A 21,677-nucleotide genomic window follows, 5' to 3' on the forward strand; every position below is an offset into this window, starting at 1 on the left:
GCAGTTCAGAGTCTGAAAAGTACTCCCGCAGTCAGATGTCTAACACACTTGACTGATAGAGGAAGACGTGGAAAGAGTCCCCACTACTCACTGAATAGTGCTCCTGTTGGGACACTTGCCACAAGCGGGAAACGCGGGCTCCCACTCACTACTCAGCAGTCTGAAGAGATTTACATGGGCCGCTGGAAAACCCTGGGCTCCTGTTAGAACTTGAAGTAGTCTGAGGTAGAAGAGAGGTGCTAGATACTCAAGAGCAACCAACACTGCACTGCCCCTATCCAGGAACAGATCTTCAGGGAGCTAAGTTTTCAAAGAAGTAGAATCTAAATTTCAAGTACCTCAGTAGCTCCCAAAGACATGGACCTTAGAAGTATGTATAATCCCTAGCTCTGCTTCATGGGGTGAAGCATTTGGCTCCTGTGCTCAGAAGAGGACTGCAACACCTTCCAGGGTTTAGGTGAACACGGTGTTTCAAAGCTTTCCTTTGCAATTACAAGTCCTAAATATTTGCTTGATATTAAGCTGCAACAATTCGTATACCTCAGGAGCTGCCTCAGCAAAAATAAAATAGACCTCCTTTAAAGGTACAATCAGAAAGCCTATCTAAACTGCAGCAGTTTCTAGAACTTTCAGCTAGCACAGCAAAGTAATGCAATAAGCAACGGTGTTTGGCATACTGCAATTGGTGTGAGCAGGGAAATATTCAAGGTAAATGTACAACTACTGTACTTCACTGTAACAGTGAAAGACTGACATGAAAATTGTCTTTAGTCACATTGCATGCCAGAAAAACCACTCTGCTGTCCAGCTGCAGCATGCTGAAAAGAATTCTCTGACCCAACTTTGTCACAAAAGTGACTTTATGACATCAAAGAATTCAAAAAGTCTAGAAAGGAAATGGAATTGAGAGGTCTGAGCTACTTCCTACAAACCACAAAAAAAGGATACTGCACCTTAGCTATGTGATTTGGAGACTTGGGTTGTGGATTTTTTCGTTTGTTTCACTGGTGGTTTTATTATTTGCCTCTTTAAGGCACACTCATTACCATACAGCTACACAAACAGACAAGCACAAAGGCTTTGTGAAACATGTAACTGCCCCAGTATTCATCTTCTTTCTGCGTGCACAACTCTCTCTGCATGCACAGGTCCAAAATCAAATTTTCTGAGCAGAAGTAACAGCCAAACTTGGCTTCCCAGCTTCTCTTTTCTGAGAAATTGGCCAAATATTATGCTGGAGTATTACGCCTTAGGCACAACCTAGGGCTCAAATGTCTGTTCCCTCCCCAGCTCCCAGTTTTTATATAAACTGTCAGTCTGATGCATTTTCTTTCTATTTGGTGAATTCTTAACCAGAACCCATGAACATACAAGCTTTCACATTTCAGCTCGTTTAAAGTAAAATAGACCTTTCTGAGCAGGAGACTCATTCTCATGTATTACTACATAAGGTAACCTGAAACAAAAAATGCAGCCCCAGATTCTTCTACCAAATTATTAGCATCAAATAAGGAATTAGGAACCTTCCAAAACAAGGAATTCCTACCAAACAGCACCATGAATACAAAAACTAAAATGGAAAAACTACACAAACCCACAAAAGAAGAATCCATCAAAGGTTAAAAAAATCACATCTAATTCAGAGGTCACATCTGGTTCAGTCAGTGTCTGAACTGGATATACAGCTGGAATGGTGTCGGGGCAAGCATGTATGCTATTTCCTCACATTCTCTCTATCTATTTATGGTGCTTTAAGACACTGGATCCTGCGTCCCAGACACAATGAACATGCTGTTATGTACAGACATTGATGGCTGACCAAGTCACCTCAAGACACCGTATACTCCAAGAGAAAGGACAGGGTGCAATTCATCTCACCTCCACCTGCAAAGGACACGAGCTGTGCCCCTTTGTCTGCTCTGCCTACAAAGGCAGCCCAGTGTGACTGGCTCCAATACAGATCTCTGCATACATTGAAATGAAACTCACTGTGACAGTATTCATTGCAGAGAACAATAAACAGAGCTTAAAAACAAAGACTGCATTCAGTTTTCACTTTTTCTAAGCAATTGAAAAAGACAATTCTTGCAGCACTAGAGCACTGCAATTCTTGCATCCATCCTACTCAAACAGCTTGCAGATATTCAACTAAAGTTATTGAACATCTTTCTCAGTAGCAATTCCAATTGAAAGGGGACATTTATGTTAATTAATTCATTTTATAAAAGGAAGAGTTTTTCAATCCCCTTTAGCAGTTGCATCAGGGCATTTAAGGGAAAGGTGGAAAAGCAGAGAACAGCAGCAGGAAGGTGGGGCTGCTGAAGTCAACACTGCCTCCAAAAAACACATCAGAGAACAGTCTCCAAGATGTGCATAAAGGCAGGTGAGATAAACCCAGCGTCTGGCACCAATAATTTACTTGCACATACAGTGCAGAGTAAAACAACAGCACTTTCATTGTATTTTAAGAATTAGCAACAAAAAAGGGAACAAAATGGTAATCACCTTATAATGTCACTCAAAGGGTAAAGATCTACCACCATGATGTGCAGACAATGCACCTAAGGTCACAAAAACATCTTCCTCCAACTCTTGCAGTGCCAGCTGGATAGACCTCCTGCCTCCGCTGGTTCTGGCTGTAAATTATCAGGTCTCTGATTAGGTTCACCCAGCATGTACTGACTGAAATGGGAAAGAAAGTCATCATCCAATAATCTCAACTACTAGATCTGAAGAGGCAGTAATTCCTGTAGGCACAAATGAAGTGGACATATCATAGAACAGGACATATCTCCTTGCCAAAGAGAAAACTAGTTACATTCCTATGTAAAGGGATACGAGGAAGACCCAACTACAGTAAATTGAGGATCATCTTATTCCAAAGGTAGTTGATTCACAAGAGACTTTTAGGGTTTTTTTTATACCATACAGCAGAGTATCCAAGAGCCCTGAAGAGGCTACTCTATCTCCCCAGAAAAAAACAGTGCTGTGGCAAGAAACCAATGTCTCTTCCAAAATCAGCATACCTTCAAAAGCAGCTAGCTGCACCCAGTCTGATGGGTACAACTAACCCAGTCTCAAATAGTTCAAATAACCTTGCCAAAAGCTCTACATCATGTTAATGTATGAGTAGTGGAACAGGTGTCTTCACGAAGACATTGCTTTTGAACTCCATGGCAGGGCAAAGAGTTAAGATTTAAGCAGAGCTGCGTCAGAGGTCATGACACATACACCACTTTAACACTGTTTGACCATCACATTCATTGTGAATCACATTCTACTCACTGCCTGTTAATCCAAAGAGAATTATTTTTGCTGGCACAATTTCTGAAAGACTTTATCTTTTCCTTAATAAAACACAGGTCTATAACTGATTACACACACTTGCACCTTACCATTATGAAAGAGACATTCATATTCTCTCATGTCATCATAAGAAAAATCCAAACTCTTATGCTCATTGCATAAACATTCTGAAATTCATCCCAACCTTTTTTTCCTTCTTGAATTAGTTACCTTTGATAACTGCTTTGCCTGTACTTCAGTGATAGCATGATACAGCAAAATCTCCCAGATTACTGTGGGAAGCATATATAGCAATCACTCAGCACTGGTTTAATCGTTCTGTTGGCCACAATACTCCACAAATAGTTAAACCAGCTACATTTTTAACAGAAAAATCTTTTTTCTGTCTTAAGGTGCTGGCTCTTGGGTTTGTAGCATCCCCCACGTCTGAAAAACAGTGTGTCTGGGTTTCAAGACATCTCTTCACTGACTACTTGCTTGCAGAGCACTGGCAACCTTTATCTGTCATATAGTTCATACCTTTTAAATTCAATGAACATTTGCTTTGCAGGCCAATACAACATTAGCTCTGAAACAGTCAAGAGAATGTCTGCAGGTAAGCAGCAGTGAGGAAGATGGAGCTGCAGGCATCACCTCCTGCCATAATTCAAAACATGCAGCATACTCAGCAGAGATGCTTGCTCAGGATGCAGCTCTCACACAGTAGAACATTTGTTTGATAGCCACTGTGCAGATTTATTAATACCACAGTTCTGTGGATCATGGCATTATCCAAAAATAGGAGGACATAAATGTTTGACTCAAAACTGCCATACTGTCACAGAATATGTCTCACAGAGAGGTGTCTTTAACTGTAACAGGATCAATGACATGCTCGTGGAGTAGGAAGGAGATACAGTCTTGGAACCTCACCTGAAATCAGGTAGTTTGTAGGGTTTGCCACTAATTTTCAGGTCTCGTATAAAGAAACAAAGGATGTTTAAAGTCAGGCATGTAATCTGACTGAGATAAAAAAAGAAAAAAAAGCTAATTAAACAGCCTTAACCAGGAGAAAATGCAGAAATTCCTTCCACTTTGAGATGGAAAGTAGTTAAGAAAGCTGTTATTTTGAAAGACTGCAAACCACTTAACAGAAAGGACCAGAAGTGCTCTTCCCTGGCACATCCCCTGGGGCATGCTGAGCCCTCTAACTCACTACTCTCAACAGCCAAGATTCTGGATCAATGAAGGGAGAAACCTAGCATCATATATTAAATTAATGATGTATGTTGGAGTGGGGGTTTGCTTGTAATACAGGCTCATGATCATAAATCTGTACACTTAAGCCCTTCAACATCCTAAAAAGTATCTGGTGGTAAGGTTAACTGAGAGAAATATGGCCTGATGCTTCTTTGGACATGATTATTTATTATTCAGAAGTAGGCTCTCAAGTTACCAATCCATCTGGTACATACACTGGTTATGTGATTTTTGCTACAGGTTCTCCTCTTCCCCACTCAGACAGCTCTGTCCCTTGGGGCTATCCTAGTATGAGCAGTTTGCCTCAACATCCAAGGGGAAAAAAAACTGTTTCATGTCCCCTATTCAGAGGGGCTTTCATCCACCCTTGTACTTGTCACATAGGTTGCAGTGACAATCTTTTTCAGTTGCAGTAGAAGCTGGTAAATTCATTTAGCTCTCTGTTAGATTACTGTTTGAGCTAGTACTTATAATAATGATGCTTTTCTTGGGCATCTGTCTTGCAGCTCAAAGATACTTGTCTCCCCAAACCAGTCTACTCCATACACACACTTAATTCTTTGGATTACTTTATAAAGACCAAGTAAGACTTGGTGCTGGGGTATTTCCCTAATACAGTAGAGTAATACCTGTAAATTACTCTTACACCACTGAGGAAAGTTGTTCTTTATGACAACACTCTACAAGCATTACATGAACTAAGTACATTATATCAATTCAAGGAAAACTTTCCAGAACAAATACATGTACCCACCAGGGACTTCTACAAAAGCAGGTCATGGATTCACATCTTTTCACATGCTTGACGAACCAAACTATGCTGCACTCACATCTCCAGAACTGACCTGACTTTTCCAGTTCTTGTACAATAGCAAGAACACCACTATTTGCTCTGTGTTAGACAAGTTTTGCACAACCCTCCTCAAGCAAAATCTCTGAATTTGGGGAATCAAACTCCAGAGTTTGAAACTCTTTGTACTGATCACTGCCAGTCAAATCTGGAGGATGAACTTACTGTATTTTCAGTCATATGGGAACAAACACATACAAAAACTCAGCTTATCACATTTTTAACTTCAAATATAAAGCAGAAAACTCATCTCAAAGTGATCTGACATTCATCCCAAAAAGCACGCAATTAGTAGGTAAAATACCTTACAGAACATAAAGGCAGTGCACAAACTAAAAGAAAATTATAGACTTCCAGTGACTTCAATAGGTTTTCGGTCAACAAGTTCTTTTTTCTACTACATTTCAACTACTCTAAGTTTGCCACCATTTCTATCTAGTACATTATACATTAGATGTAATTACAAAAGATTTTTAAAATGCTATTTAGTTACCGCCTCTCCTACCATAAAACTGGAGACACTTACCTCTTGTCTTAGGTTAATTCTCAAGTGGTAGGAGGCCTGTTTTCAACAGAATTAATTCCAGTATACCACAGCATAAGTAAAAGCTGCAAATTAATTTTGTCTGATGATTAAAAATTCTTATAAGAGCTACAGTATGAAAGCTAATCTGAATTTCAGCCACACAGGAGGAGAGAGGTAGAGGAAGAATATTTTGCAAAACACAGTACATCCTCCATCTTTAATAAACTGTGATCCATATTCACCTCAACTAGCTTTCAATACTCAAATGTGACCTCCAGTCTTACCTAACCAATTATTCTCCTCTCTATCACTGAAGACAGATATCATGCTCTGGAGATGTTATTTTTTAACTAGTCACTGATTTCAAGCCTGAAGCTTATACAAAGTAGCACAGATCTCATCTTGAGATCATTTATAGCATGTTTAACACAGAGAGATATATATGGTAACTAGAGACCTGACCTGAAAGCTGAAATATGAGGAGTATCAAGACATTCATTCAAGTTGGATCCAAGGGACAAGCTATACCAATGTATATTATCCATGCAGCACTGCATTGTGTGGATGTACTGAAGCTAGGTTGTTAGGCATGCTCTGCGTGGTGTAGACACGCTGTATACATTGACAGGATCAGCTCTCAGGGTCTAATCATGTTTTGATAACACAACAAGAAGGGATGAGGTCTTCTGCTTGCCTGTATATGCTCTGTATACAAGTGTACCTTTCAAGGCTACTAAGAACATGAGAAGCTTTCATCTCATCAGCAAGCTACCTCCTAAATAGCAAAAGAAGTACAGGCCTTATGTATTTTCTTAACTTCAGCCTGAGAAGGAGTCCTGTTTTCAAAACAGTTAAGCTAACTGCACTTTTTTGTACAGAAATAAATCTCCCCAACCTCTTACAAAGGTACATTAAACATCCCTACTTCAATTAGCCAACAACAGTTTTAAAACCCCAATGATAGCAGTGCATTCACTCCTTTGAAAATGTTGTTTTCAGTCCCTAGAGAAAAGCAGCTGCTTTGTAATCTTAAGTCTTCCTTCTGGTAGGTCTAAGATCATCAGTGCCATTGTATTTATCTTCCTGTTCATTCAGCATGAGAGCTGAGTCACTGCAGTCCCAGAGAGTTCTCCTTTTCTGCAGCTTTGGTCTCAGGAGCTGAATAAATGATGGGAAGAGACAATACTAAAAGTACTATTCCAGAAAAACAAATTAAGATCAAATCATGACTATGTAATAATCAGGACAAGAATTCAGCCATGCTGTGAACAACTTTATTTAAAAAATACGTTGAATATATTTCAAGAAGTGCTCAGCTGCCCTTGATAAAATGGACGAAGATGAAGGGTGCCTTTGCCTGTTCACTCTGCAAGTCCATGCTTAGGGGCTTCCTCTAGGATGAGGAGCAAGACATCTCTGTGTGATTTAAACAACAGGTATTAGTTCAACTCCCCTTGCAGATCAGAGCACAGGTACTACACAAGGTGCTCTCATGCTGAAGATATCCCATTCATTTACTCTATATATTGTACTAGAAGGAAACAAAACATCCCCAAACTATTATCTACTGGTTAGTGCACTACTTTAGAGAAGGTAGCCACAGCTTTCATTCAGTTAATAAAAGAGAACTTCATCTCCACATGCCACACAGGATGCATCACAACTGTAGGTGGACATGTACTATACTGCTAATCGGACATGCTAGCAACAATTTTAATCAAAGGTGTGCATTTTTGCTCTGAACAGGTGACTGGAGGAGAAATATAGCTAACTACATTTCCTAAATTTAAATTTTCTCATAGCATACATAGTTCTTTTCTTCTTTGGTGCATTACCATTGGCAAGACAGGTAAGCACAAAGGGTGAGGATCCATTCTGTTAAAAACAGACTCACAGAAGGACAATTTGCAATCCTTCACCTAACAATATAGAATCTTTATTACATACCAGGTAGAAATGAAATATATGTGTCTGTTGGGGTATAACTCTTGATCATTTATCATAACACAGAAAAGATAAAATTATTCCAACATTAACCCTGAATTGAATTTTTTCTAACATTACTGTTTACTCCTGAACTTCCCCTGCATCCAAGAAACACCCATAAACACATTATAGTGCCCCTACAACTCTATCTACTTGCCATCTGTATTTATTCACAGGTTAAACCCTCCGGCAGCAGAGTTTTGCAAGAGAGTTTCTCTGTTTATAGTTTCTGACTCTGACACCCTGTTTCCAGATGCCACACTCCATTTTCTTTGCTCAAGTATACCTACTGCCTACATTGAGTCAGAATGAAAAAGCTAAAAGTTAGGCTCAAATCAAGGTCAAAAGTAGCACTTACCCTCCAGGAACCCTGTGGTTTTTGGATAAATATAGTAAGTGTCACAGTTATGTGCCTATTATGAGAAAGTGTTAACACTATTACCCAAGCAGAGAAAAGATTCAAAACACTTAAAAAATAAAAGCTACTGTAAAACAGGTTTTTTCTACTTGTAAAACACCAAATGGAGAAAAAAAATCATGAAAGTCTGGGATTAAGAAAAGTTCTGATGGAGGTTTAACTGACTGCCAAATATAAGAATGTATTCAGAATACATATTCTCATGTAGAATTAAGGTTCAGCCCCAACTTAGAGCCAAATTAAGAAGTACTAACCAAATAATTACTTCTAGGAAAACGGGTTAAATAACACAGATGTTTGCTATAAATACCGTTACCATTATTATTGTCAAGGGGGTCAGGGATTCCGCAACAGTTTTTAACCTAAGCAGACTAGTCTCTTCAGATTCCCTAGAGACCAATGTCTCCTGGCAGTAACTTGGAGCATGTTCCTAAATTTAAGCTCCCCTGGGGTGATTTCAGACATCTTGAGAGAGTCTCCTTAAGTAAACTTTTTGAGAGTACCTTCCAGAGGTACCTACACTCCATCAAGAACTGTACAAGCATTTAACAGAGGCAATCTTTGCTCCTCACTAACAAGTAACACAGGTATAAGTTGACAGAGGAGGAGAGAGGAGTATAATATCACCCAAGAGCACAGTACAACAGGGAAAGCGTGAGAATGGCATACAGACAAGAGTCAGAGCACACAAACTGCAGAAGCTCCTTCAGTACAATTATTACACTGCTGCAACATTATTCTGCCTGTGTCTTACTGTCCCAGATAAAAGTACTCTGCAGTACCTTCTAAGCATTTCCACCACCAGAACCTGCCATGTCCACAGTAAGCAAAAATGGGCTCGGACAACAAAGTCTGAGACGCTTCTTCAAGCTTCTCCCTAAAAACCATTTTGTTTCTTCGAAGTAATTATTCCAGATTTTTCAGCACCCGCATAGATCAAAAATAAAATCTTTTTTGGACTATGTCCAACACAATAAGAACATACATGCCTGATTAAAAACTGAAATTTGTTTCCTTATTCATAAATAAAGATCCATTTGTGATTACAGTAAAGTATTTCACACCCAGTGTTTCAAAAGACGTCAAGAAATAACCATAATGCACTCTGAACACTGACTATATAAATGCAACATATGAAGCAGAAAAGACAAGAAAGAAAACTGATAACACCACAGAGGAACAAACTGAAGCCATGACTCCCTCTGTCACTCCATCCTGCCCTATTTCATGCAGACAAATCACTCTCTACCCTGCCTTTCCTATGGGTCAGGAAAGAACAATGAAGAACATCAAGAAGGTTTGCTAGTGGTTCAGAGAGCTGAATGAGGGACATGGACTTCTAGGAAGAAAGAACCTTAGGGTGTTAGGATGCTGAGCCCAGTGCTCTGTGTTTGCAGGCAGCAACACAACAGATGACTCAGCTGCTATCGCCCACACCCTTCAGGCCATAAAATCCTGCCCTGCACCCATAGAAGACTTCAGACATTTTATGAAGAAGAAATTGCTTGAAGACAAAAATCACAAACACATCAAGTGCCAAATAACTCTAAAATAAAACAAAATAAAAAAGGATATGCCACCAGTCAGATGCAAATTCTAAAAACTTAATTCTACTCTTTTATTAAGGCTATAGTGGGGTAGTACCTCAAGCCTAAAGAAATTGGAACTATATAGTATGAGCCATTCCTGAAGAATACAACAAATTATATCCCCTAGACCTAAAAGCTTACTTTAATTTCTGACACAAAACTTTACAGGGCTTTCAAGTGATATTAAGTGAAGTGCAAGCAGTTACTACTACTTGAGATCCATTCACGTGCTAAAAATACAGAAATGCAAGTTACCTTGCACTTATTTTCTTGCATGCTGATAACTTTTCTATATTCTACCAATATAAAGTGCATACTGAATTTCTTCATATGCAAAAAGCAATTCTAAACAGAAAAGACAATGCTTACATACACACAGAAGTGTCTGCTTGTAGGCAGCCTCATTTAAACACCTACAGTCCGAAGCATATCCCACTCTTCAGCACAAAACAGGAGAAGCATGATTCAGCTGTCTAAAATGAGAATGTAATGACATTTGAGGTGCTCCAGTTAAGTGAGGCTGTTGTGCAGATCCTGTATCAAACTCATCTGCCCATCTAGATACCTCAAGGATGCAAAAGCATGTCAAATTATGCCTAGGAGCCTCATTAAGATCAATGAATCACAATCAAAGTGATTGTGCCTTAAATCAGGTATATACCAGATGCATGCCTAAAATTAGTTAGAACAAATCTGGCCCATTACAAGTTCTATGAATTCAACAAATGCTGAGACTCAAGGACAAGGTACCAACAGTCAGACACAAGAGAAACATGTCTAGCTCTGGAAACTTAGACACAAAATATCTTTCCCAGGGAGATTCAATCACAAAGATTTTCCTCTGTGATGCAGATGCAACACAAAGCAATAACCCCTGTATCTCAGTTAAGACTAGCAGACACATACTATAGAATTTACACCAATTATTTCACCAGTGATTGGACTGTGGTACTGATTTTTTGTGCCTATCACAGAAAGATATGGATAGCTCCTAGTATGCGAAAACACCAAAAAAATCCCTAACTGTCCTATGCATCCTCATTTTGGAGAATAAGCTTAGGCATCTAAACAAATGATTACAAACAAGGTCTGAATTGCCATGACTGAAGTAGCAGACTATGAGAAACCATCTCTGAATGAAAGGCACCAGGGTTATTCTTGCAAAATGAAGAGGGTGTTCAAAACTTGTTAGAACTATAAAGGAATACTGCCATCTAAATGTCCTAGTTGCAGGGGCCAGGACCAGTTTATTACTATGTGGGTATAACCAAAACTATGTACTCTACACCCTCTATGGAATTTCTGATGGACTGTTAACAACGGATCACTTGCAGTAGCTGCCCAGGGCACAGCTAATGACTCAGCTGTGATAACTCCCCTCTGGGGAGGAATTAGCACCTTCACACCCAGCCTGAGGGGTCACCACTGCTAATGGGCTGGACTGGACTGGCATAATAGGCAGCTGCAACACCCAGACCATCAAAGACTCCAAATATATCCCATGAGTTAAATCACCCATTGTGAAACTCCCTGCCCTGGGGGAGATACTGCACATTCCCACCTGAACCTGAGCACATATAATCTTCAGGTTTTTTGGAACAACCAGAACTCCAACAGGACTGTGACTGCCACTCTCAACAAGACTGTGATCATTACCTCAATAGAACTGCCACCATTGTCCCGACCAAGAGGCTTTCCTTTCCTTTTACTTTGCAACCAGGGGGGCCACGTGGTGCTCAGTACAGGGACCAATGAACACTGTTCTGTTCTTGTCCCAGGGGCTGGGTTATACATCTGTTTTTGTGGGTCAAAACCAGTTTTTCCTCTGTATCGTTGCATCTATTGTAATTTATTTTTAGTAAATTGTAACTCTGATTTATAATCTCTCTAGAGTTGGGTTCATTTCTCCCACCAGTTTACTTCTAAACCAGCACACTAAATCCTTCCAATGCCAAGTACTCCGAAGTTTTTTCTAATTAGTGGACAGAAATTACTATTGCCAGACTCAGTTCAGACCACTGCTTAAGAATAAAGTAAGACAGGTTGGGTGGACTGTGGCTTCTTCAGAGTCAGACAGGTAAGTTCCTCCCAGGTATCTAACTTAAATGACTAAGGTTCAGTGAAATTATTCATAACCTTTTAGGATCAAAAAGACCCCTTACAAATCCTTATCCTATTCGAAAGAAACAATCTGTCCTCCATCAGCTGCAGATCAAACTATGAAAAAAAATCAACTGATCTTTTCTCCTATGCAGCACAGAACAATTCATCAACTCTTAGAGTGGAACTTATCTGACTGCAAGAAGACACCTAGGCTAAAGTTATCCACTTCTAACTCCCTGTGTAACCATTTTAGAAATGTGCAATTCAAGGTACAGTTCACTATGAATTAATACAGCACAGGTAGCAAGATCAACATCGTTACTTGATACTGCATAATGGGGGAAGACAAGGGAATACAAAGAAGTTGACTTTCTTTCCAAAAGTAGGCAAACTTATTTGTTCCAAGTCAGCCTGCATGTGCAATGACACTCTCTACATTTGAGGGGCACACAGGATTGAGTATGTTCAGCCATCTGCTTTCAAGGAAAAGGCTTTTCCAAAATGATGATGTCATAGACATTTCTCTGGCAATACAAATCTGAGCACAGTCAGCAGTGTAAAATCAGCTTACAGGTACTTTACATTGTAGAAGTGGTAATGGTGGTCCAAATTCACCAGTGAACATGACCCAATACCTCTTTTGTCTTGGTAACATAATAAACTTAAAAATATATAAAATTAATAAAACAAATAAATAAGTGCCTATGCTACCAGCTGAATGTTATTTTAAAAATTGTTATCCCATCTCAGTTTTCCACAACATCTCATAGCCAGAGTATAAAATATCCAAGAACTTGAAGTCGACTTAATTCTGTATGATTCTCTAAAGTTAGCAAAAATGTAATCTTTGCACTGCCACTAATGTTTCTCAAAACAAGAACTACCTAGGTTCCAGCTATTTTTTGCTAACAAACGTAGTTTTTCATCCCACAGGCACACTTTCACTACTTTTGTCTCTCAGACTTCTGAAGTGTGAAGCATTTAATGAAGTATGCCATTACTGCACCTGAAAAAGCCATATTCGAAAAAACTTTTATAATTGTTTAGTGACCCCACCGAAAGTGAATATTCCACAAGAAAATGTTTTCTGTATTTAAAAATTCTTCAAGTAGATCCCAATCTAGAAGTAAAATTAAGAAAATAGTATTTTAAAGGAGATTCATAAAAAATATATAAAATGCTGAGGAATTTTATTTTTATAAACTTCTATGTCTCTATCATTTGCACAAACTCATTTTCTGTCTTGCAACGTTAAAAAAATATCAAGCAAATCTGTAAATGCCTATGCCTCACAAGTATTCAGATTAGAGCTTACTGACTACATTTCATTATCAGGTAGAGTCAAAAAAAAAGTTTTATTTCATTATAAGAACTTTTCCATAAACCTTTACTTGAAAGCAAATTACTGGTGTAAATGTGTTATTTCCATGAAATATGAACACATATAAGCTGAGTGTGGAACACTTGGGAAAGCAAGTGCAGATAACCAACTTCTTTCTAATATATTAACATGCAAAGTCAGTTGCAAAGGTAAAATAGACTGTATGGCATATTTACATGTAACTGTGGACTATATCCCAGAAGATACAGTCCAACCAAAAGATACTTCAGGATCATGGCATAAAACAGTCTAAACCAAAGCTTCCCAAAAGATGCAATGCTATGAAGACAAGAACCAAAGTTCTCTCTGAAAGTGAAAATACAGAAATTATCAACACATCAGTAAAGAAGCCTCTATATAACCACATGCAAGAGGCTTGTCTGCATTCTGAAATGTTATTCCCTGCTTTCTTCCGCAGACATCAAAAACAGACCGTGAAAAAAAGTCAGCAAGAAAGACAAAACCTAAAACAATAATTTGGGGACTAGCACACAATGAGCAAGACACAGACTATCAGAAGCAAAAATGGAATGACAGCTTCCAGAACAGCAGTTTTGAAAAGATCCTCTTTTCCACAGAAAAAATATCTCCAGGGAATAAGCTTTCAAGTGCCCTTAAGTGAACTGTTAAAACCTAGGTTTCTTTTTAATTTCTATCCAGTAAAGTATTTGCATACTTCAAAAACAAACCCAGTGATTGGTAAGTACTCTGCTAGGTAACACTAATTGTGCCTGTATTTTTAGCATAAAACAGGGTTGATGCTACTTCTACTGCTTTTAGACATCCACTGCATTACAGACCTTGAACTTACACCATAAGTTATTTTAAATAAACCTACTGAAATCCTCACATAAAATTTGACAGTGTCTCTAGCTGTTTAACCACTCATAAGAAGCTGATAATCCCTGCTCAGTAGCTAGCATGAATTTATAAAACATATTCTGAAATGCCATGAGTATCTTCTCAACTGAGGCAAGACCCAACACCACCTCTCTACCAATCTTTACAGAGACTTCAGAATTCAGCTTCCTCTTGCAAGTATAATGACAACCTAAGGTCTATTCTAAGCAAATAATTATGAGCTGCACAACAATCAACCCCCAATACTGAAATTAAATTCTTGAATAGTATGCATATTGTAATTTAATAAAAAGTAGAAGTCACATCCAAGAGCTGCAGTAAAAAGCCAAGTGATATCTCTGAAATTAATAAAAAGTGAAGTGTCTGATCTTCTATGCATTTGTTGCCATAAAGGTTTTAAACCAAACACTTCCATCTTCAAGTGTACTTGCAGAGTAGAAATGTTACAGTGGTAGGGTAAAATATTCTGTTTGAAATGAAAGTATAATATCAAACCCAAGTTTTTCCAAATAGAAAAACATGAATCCTCAGAAGCTGCGCTAGACAATCCATTTGCAAAACCTCTATGAACTGTGTGGAATTATGCAGCTGTTACAACAGGTTACTTCAAATAAATTAAATGTTAATAGGAAATAACTGCTGTGCATGTATAGATGCACTCCAAGCACTAAGTTTGTACTGCAGCAGCAGATGGCTATACATCCTGACCTCTGAGATGCCACACTCCTCAAAGGGTGCTAAGATGTTGATAAGAGTTGTGGTTGTTCATCACTTTTTCTACCAGAAACATACATAAAAAGAAACCAAACCTCCCATGTCACTTTTTTCATTCCTTCTACAGCTTTAGACATTTTATTTTTTATGATGAAAACAACAATCCAATCATCTGTAAGCTTCTGCACATTATCATTTGCTACCTCAAAAGCATTTTTCACATTATATATGAAAAATAAGAAAGCTGTATGAAATCTTATTAATCTAGTTCTGAGTACCACAACATACATCTCTGCTCCATCAACAGACAGCAAATAAATTTGAACCTGCCTCCTTCTGCATAAGCAACAAGTTGCACATCCAGTTAAAACCTTTTGCCTGGGGCTTCCTTTATTTTTATAGGTAATGTCAAAATAAGTTTTTCTTCTCAGTATGTTATATACTCGGACATAAACCTTAGCTAACATGTAACATTGGGATCCTGCACAATAAAGGATAAAACTTCACTGATGAGATTCTTGGTGCTTGTGGAATCATAAGCAATTGGAGAGAAACTACAATGGATCTGTTTCACAACATCATCCACAGACAACGTAAGAGCATTCATCCTGAAACACATTAATAATTTAAGAAGCAAAACAGAGTTTTACTCTTTAAACTACTGCAGCCAACTGCAAAACCTACAGACTTCTGTTCCTTGTTCTTCTTAAACATCTGAAGCAGCATTTCTGAATAAGAACTCATCTAAGCCAAACTCTGAATCTAGCCAATATTTCATATTCTACAAGAAAGAAGAGCTTTCTGTCTGGGAGGCTAAACTGGATGAGATATGCTTTGAAGCCCTGCATAAAAGCTGAGCTCCTACAGACTGACTCCTTGCTAAGCCTCTTAACTCCTCAGTTTATCCACCTGCCTGCTTCAGAGTTTTTTACAGAGGTGAAGTTATCTTCAACCAGGGTGTCAATCACCAGCTTACCAATTTCAGAGGGGTTATAACCATCTGCACTAGCTAGGAAGGTTACAAATAACATGTCTCTGCTCACTGGGCTTAATACTGACATGTTCCAACATCTTCAAGTACTATCAAGAAAATACAGAAACAGCTCTATGATGCCATTAAGACTGTTAGGTGGTTCTGTTCATTTCAGTTGACCTACTGAAATATAACAAACAGCAAGATTAAAAATCAAATGGAGAGGAAACTCTAACCCTGCAACAGAGATCTGCTGTAAGGATAACAAATCAGAAAGGTTTCAAACAAAAGATAACTGAAGAAGAGCAGGAAGAAAGAAGTGATCCAGGTACGGTGGCAGAGAAAGAACAACCAAAACAAACAACAAAGAAATAGTACCTCAATACTATAACTGCTCATGGGAAACAGGAACAATTCCAAGCAAATATCTTATCGTGGAAGGTTACATTTAACTTTCATCCTCCTTAAAGCTAGCATGCTTAAACCACAGAAACAGGGCTTGTAATAAGCCTAGTTCCTTATAAACATGATAAAAGCTTTACCTACTTAGTTGTTGACCAGAGGAATGTTGAGAAGCTTGTCCAAGTTCTCACAGTGGTTCACAGAAGAACCACCTGCTGGAGACCACCACTGTGCTTACAATAAACCTTAAGGATTTATGCCAAGATGAATTCTTAACTTCCACCATGAAATACTTAAACCAGTCATTTTCATTAGAAAAGAAACAGGTTGGTGAGCACAGCGAAGTGAAAAGAAAATACCATCATTCAAGTGATTCTCCAGCCTGAGAGACCAAGAAGTCCTTGGATTATTTCATCGCCTTGGACTGCTTTGGCAGAAGTCTCTCACAAGACTTTTAGCCTTGCTATGAGCTATCCCAATGCTGGGATATTTCAGACAACAAATGAAAACTTTTAGGGAAATCTGGATACAATGTAATTTAAAAAAAATCTACATAAGCATGAATAAATGAGAGCAGAATTAATAATCTTGAGAACAGAAATTAGTTAAAAGTCAAAAGCAGGCTAGCAAAATTTTTATTACTTTTGGCTCACAGCTCTCTGTGCGCACTTACTCAGATATGCTGACTTTGCAAACAAAAATCAATTTTACTGCTTTTAATTTCTATGTGCTACAGTGCCTAAAGAGCGATGACAACTCAACTAGTTTAACTTTTGGCTAATGCACCATGGACAAAATCACTAAGCAAATTCCACCTATAAGCCATTCCAGAAATCACACACTGGTACATCATAAATGTTTTTCGACTACGCATTTAGTAGCTCTCAAGTCCATCACTGTTAACCAGTGACTCAAGGCTGAGCAGAAGAGGCACAATTACATTTTCAAAACATCTCCAAAATGCCCTTGCAAAGCATATGGCTAAAAGGGGAAAAACAGCATTCAACTTACAAGTACAAAGTTTGAAACTTCAGTACCAGGAAAGAACAATGCCATTCTTACTGAGTCACTTTTAAAATTTGGATAAATTACATGTACCTATTTATACACACATATTACTGACTGAGTGCATTGCAAAACAAAACACTGGAAAGTCAGGTTACAGAAAGTTTTTTGTACTTTAAAAACCAAATCATTAGATTCTCACAGAAATCTCACACCTGGTGCAAAACTGAGACAGAAATAAATATTGTGAAACCAGCTTCTACAAAGTTAGAATAAGGATGACATTTTTTTTATTACATATTACTTGTAAAGCACAGGTGCTAAAGAAAACATTAAGAAATACGAGAGTTAATCAAGAGACTAAGTGAATTATTAATTAAAGCAATTTTAGCAAAGAATTGCTGCAGTACAAACACAAGTCTAGTTTATCCCTGAACGTACTGTTCCCATAATGAGTTTTATTCATGGTATATAATTTCTCAGAAACTTTGGACAGACCTCAGGAAATTCATGAGCAAATCACCACGAGTAGAACATGTGGATCAGAGCAACACATTGTCAAGTGACTTATGTCACTTCCTGTGACTTCTGCACAGACAGTAACTGAACTGATAACCACAGAGAGATTCAAATCTGACATCTTTATTGTCTATTAAATTTAGATAAATCCTTCTAAGGGAAAAATAGGTCATGCTGTCCTCTGACTTGTTTCTACATTCCCATTACAGCCTTGATTCAGTTGTCCATACTCAGATGTGCTTGCCCACCTGAGAGTCCCTTGGGGAGGCCAAGATATGATTAAAAGATGGCAGGTGAGGCACAAGACCGATGGAAGGTCTGTATCCTGACTAGATATCAGCCTAAATGAGACCATCTCAAATGGTACTAGGTACCTACGTGCAGCAATCAAAGTGGAGCTTCCACATCAGATTCAGTTCCACTGCTGGATGCTCAACACCACACAGACAATACCTTTAGGTGACTAGATGAGGTGAATGCCAAGCACCCACTGTTGTCAATGGACTTAAAAGAGAGCTACTGAATTCATTCTACAGCAAATACCTAGAGCTCATCACTGGAGCAGCTCACCTGATTCCTCTGACTTTACAGACAAAACTCCCACTGGTGGTCAAGCATGGACATCCTTCAACCCTAAAGCTAGGTGGGATGACTACAAACATAGGAACCACAGCTTGACCCATGTAACTTAAGGCAAATGAGCTCACCAAAATATTGCTAGGGCAATAATCATTGTAGTATCTTTTAAAGGCAATACAAAGAGATAGATGCCTTCAGAGTCTGAGTCAGATAAATGACTGATTTGGATAAGACTCAGCCACAGCTACCCATATGGGTAGCACACAGGAATATGTTCAGTCTTTCTTAGTAATTGCTGTAGTTAACTTATACAGCCATATGTTCACGTTGTCATTATCTTTATTTCCGTCTCCTGTTGCTTCCTGTATTGTTCATTTTCATCTTCTTTCCTAGTGAGTTATAAACCTTAAGACAATATCCTCCCTTAATCACTTTTTTCAACAATGCTTAGTACAATCTTAATGAGACCCTAAATGGCAAAAAAGTAAGAATCATGCTGTCTGATATTTATTTAAAACAAAATTCAGCACACCCAGATATAACTCTACAAGGTCACTGGCACTGAACAGCCATCAGACTGGATCCAGTACTTGAGATAACCCAGAGCCCAATAGAGCAGTACTATCAGTCAAGTTAAGGCTCTTCTTAGTCTACTATTTTAAGCAATGGATGCCAAGTTTAAACAAGTTGTGCAGGAGAAAAAATTGTTAACAAAGGAGGTAAACACCTTCAAAACTGCATGATCAGAAAAAAAATTTCAAACATTTGTTAGCATTTAGGTATATGTATGAAAAAACTGCATGTCTGCCATTTGTAAAGCTTGCTAAATTGTGAAAAACACCAAAGACAAGTGAAACACCAGACCAAAAATACCAACATAACTATCAAAAAAATTCTAAGAATAAAATTACCTTGCTCCAACCTAAAGCATAGGGAACGTTTTGCAGCCTCTGTCTCAGGAGTTGGATGATCCAGAACGCGCCTGCACCACTGCAGAGGATTCAATGATTTGTCTTGAGTAGTGTGAGTCTTGGTAGGCAAGACGTACAACCTTAACCAAAATACACAAAAATATCAGCAAGATATGCAACACTTAAAAGTTGCTTTTTTAAGTTCTTATCTATTAGCTACTAATAATGTATAACATATGAAGCCTTGCAAGAAGATATCTAATTAAAAAAGACTTTCTGGGGTAGAAGAGTTACATTAGTTTTCTTCCTTCCCTCCTCAGAAAACTAAGTGGCAAAATACAAACTTTACAGCTCTGGCATGACAAAACAAAGAATGAGATTTCACATTAAAATCATCCATCTCATCACTACCACTGTCTTCATTCCAGCACTGCCCAAAGTTCAAATGTATTAGGTGCTACACACATACAAAAAAAAGGTGCTCTCACTTGTCCCTTTTATACTTATCTTTACTGGAGATAAGACAATTTCAATATTTGATTTTATATTTAAATCACAATTTCACTGTTAACTATTTCACACCTTTACCTATCACAATTTAATCACCTTATTATATATAACAATATATATAATCACCTTATTTTCTATATTATATATAGAAAATTACATATATATTATTTTCATACACCATATCTTCTCCCAAATGAATCAAATGTTGTATCAGTCATATTTGTAAAGATTACAAAACATTTGGTGAGAAACAATGAAAATCCATTTTCGATATTCAACTCCAGCAGGAAAAAAATATATGCAAGAAAATCTAGTGTATGTGCCTTATTCTCAGACAGGAGCAGACAATTAATCAGATGGCCAAGCACATTAGGAAGCCAGGTACCAATGCAGATTTCATGGGGGAATTCTTGAGGCTGAGATCTGGGTAGCTGCTGTCAACCCTGGCAGATTAGCAAGCACAGCAGACTTGATTCACCTGGGAGAATGCAAATCTCCTGGGAAGCAAATTATTCTTGGCTGCTGGAGACAACAGAATGGCTTGAAGGGACTTAAAAATCATGTAGATCCAACTCTCCAGCCATGGGCAGGAACACCTTCCACTAGACCACATTGCTCAGAGCCCCATCCAATCTGGCCTTGAACACTTCCAGGGATGGGGCATCCACAACTTCATTGGGCAACCTGTTCCACTGCCTCACAGTAAAGAATTTCTTCCTAATATCTAAATCTTGCAGCTCCCTGGCCTGACCACCTCCAATACGTGGGGCTCAGCAGATACTCAGACACCAGAACACTCTGTAGACACCAAAGGAATCTGGCCTGCACACAGCAGGGGCAAATGACAAGACCAAAAAATAAACAGGATTTTGTTCCTCAAGGGATACTAGCAGGTAGCAGCAGCCTTTCACCTTCACAGTTTTGGCTCGAGAGCTACCTAAGTCCCACCAGAGCAAGCACTCTCCAGTGTCTGCTCCATGGGGGGTTTTTGCCTTTGAAGTCAATCAGCACTGTCTGTCGAGCTTACAAAGAAAAAATATCCTCACTGCGACTGCTCTCTTGGCAATCCCAGCAGACATCAACTATTGAATTTCTCTGAGAAGATTCATTTCCCCAGACTTCCTGCACTGCCTGGCCACACATTTAAAAAATGATACTGAAAAAACCAAAAAGCAAAGAAAAGCTTTGAGCTTTATTGTTAACCTGCAGAACTGCTTCAAAAGCTAAACATCTAACTGATGATCAGACCTTCCGGTAAAAAGCTCAATGCCAAAAAGTGGTTTGATATCTCTGCAGTTCCACAGGGTCAGTTGTTTTATGTTTTTATGTTTTTTTATAACTGCAGATAAAAAAAAAAACAAAACACACACAGACATACAAAAAAACCTAAACCAAAAACCACCAAAGGTATTTAAGGCCTAAAACTACCAATCAACAACTATGATATGCAGTGGGCTTTAGCTTTCCAGACAGTCATTAACAGCTAAAACAACTTACTCTTAGTGGAATAAACTTGTTAACAAATCCCTATGATGAAATTCTGCCGGTGGACACGTGTGTGTGACAAAGGTAAGTTCTCCTGCCCAAAAAGCATTTAGGATTGCTCCCAGAGAGCAAATCGAATTGGGAATTTTACTAAGGCACAATGCAACAATGACTTTCTACCATTCTTAAATGTAAACATGGAAAACATTTTGTTTAACAGGATATGATCAATCAAATTTGCTTTTCCTTAATGCTAAGAAACCTAGCAGTTAGAACCAATGGAAAATCTGATTTAAGTCTGGACTGACAAGCCCAAACCA

General features: G+C 38.4%; 1 protein-coding gene across 4 annotated transcripts in view; it reads right to left on the reverse strand.

Annotated features, from left to right (window-relative positions):
* SLAIN1 (SLAIN motif family member 1) overlaps positions 1 to 21,677 on the reverse strand; it is a 104,903-nt gene that overhangs the window by 81,581 nt on the left and 1,645 nt on the right. For all 4 annotated transcript variants that reach the window (XR_007903342.1, XR_007903341.1, XM_051780476.1 and 1 more), the window contains exon 2: positions 19,363 to 19,502. Coding sequence is in view for 2 of the 4 variants with exons in the window: in XM_051780476.1 (XP_051636436.1) it covers positions 19,363 to 19,502 (140 nt within the window). In the remaining 2 variants the exon portion in view is untranslated. The remainder of the gene's footprint in view (positions 1 to 19,362; positions 19,503 to 21,677) is intronic.

The sequence above is a fragment of the Manacus candei genome, unplaced genomic scaffold (assembly GCF_025592945.1).
Source record: "Manacus candei isolate 608988 ecotype Guabito, Panama unplaced genomic scaffold, ASM2559294v1 h1tg000014l, whole genome shotgun sequence".
Lineage (NCBI taxonomy): Eukaryota > Metazoa > Chordata > Aves > Passeriformes > Pipridae > Manacus > Manacus candei.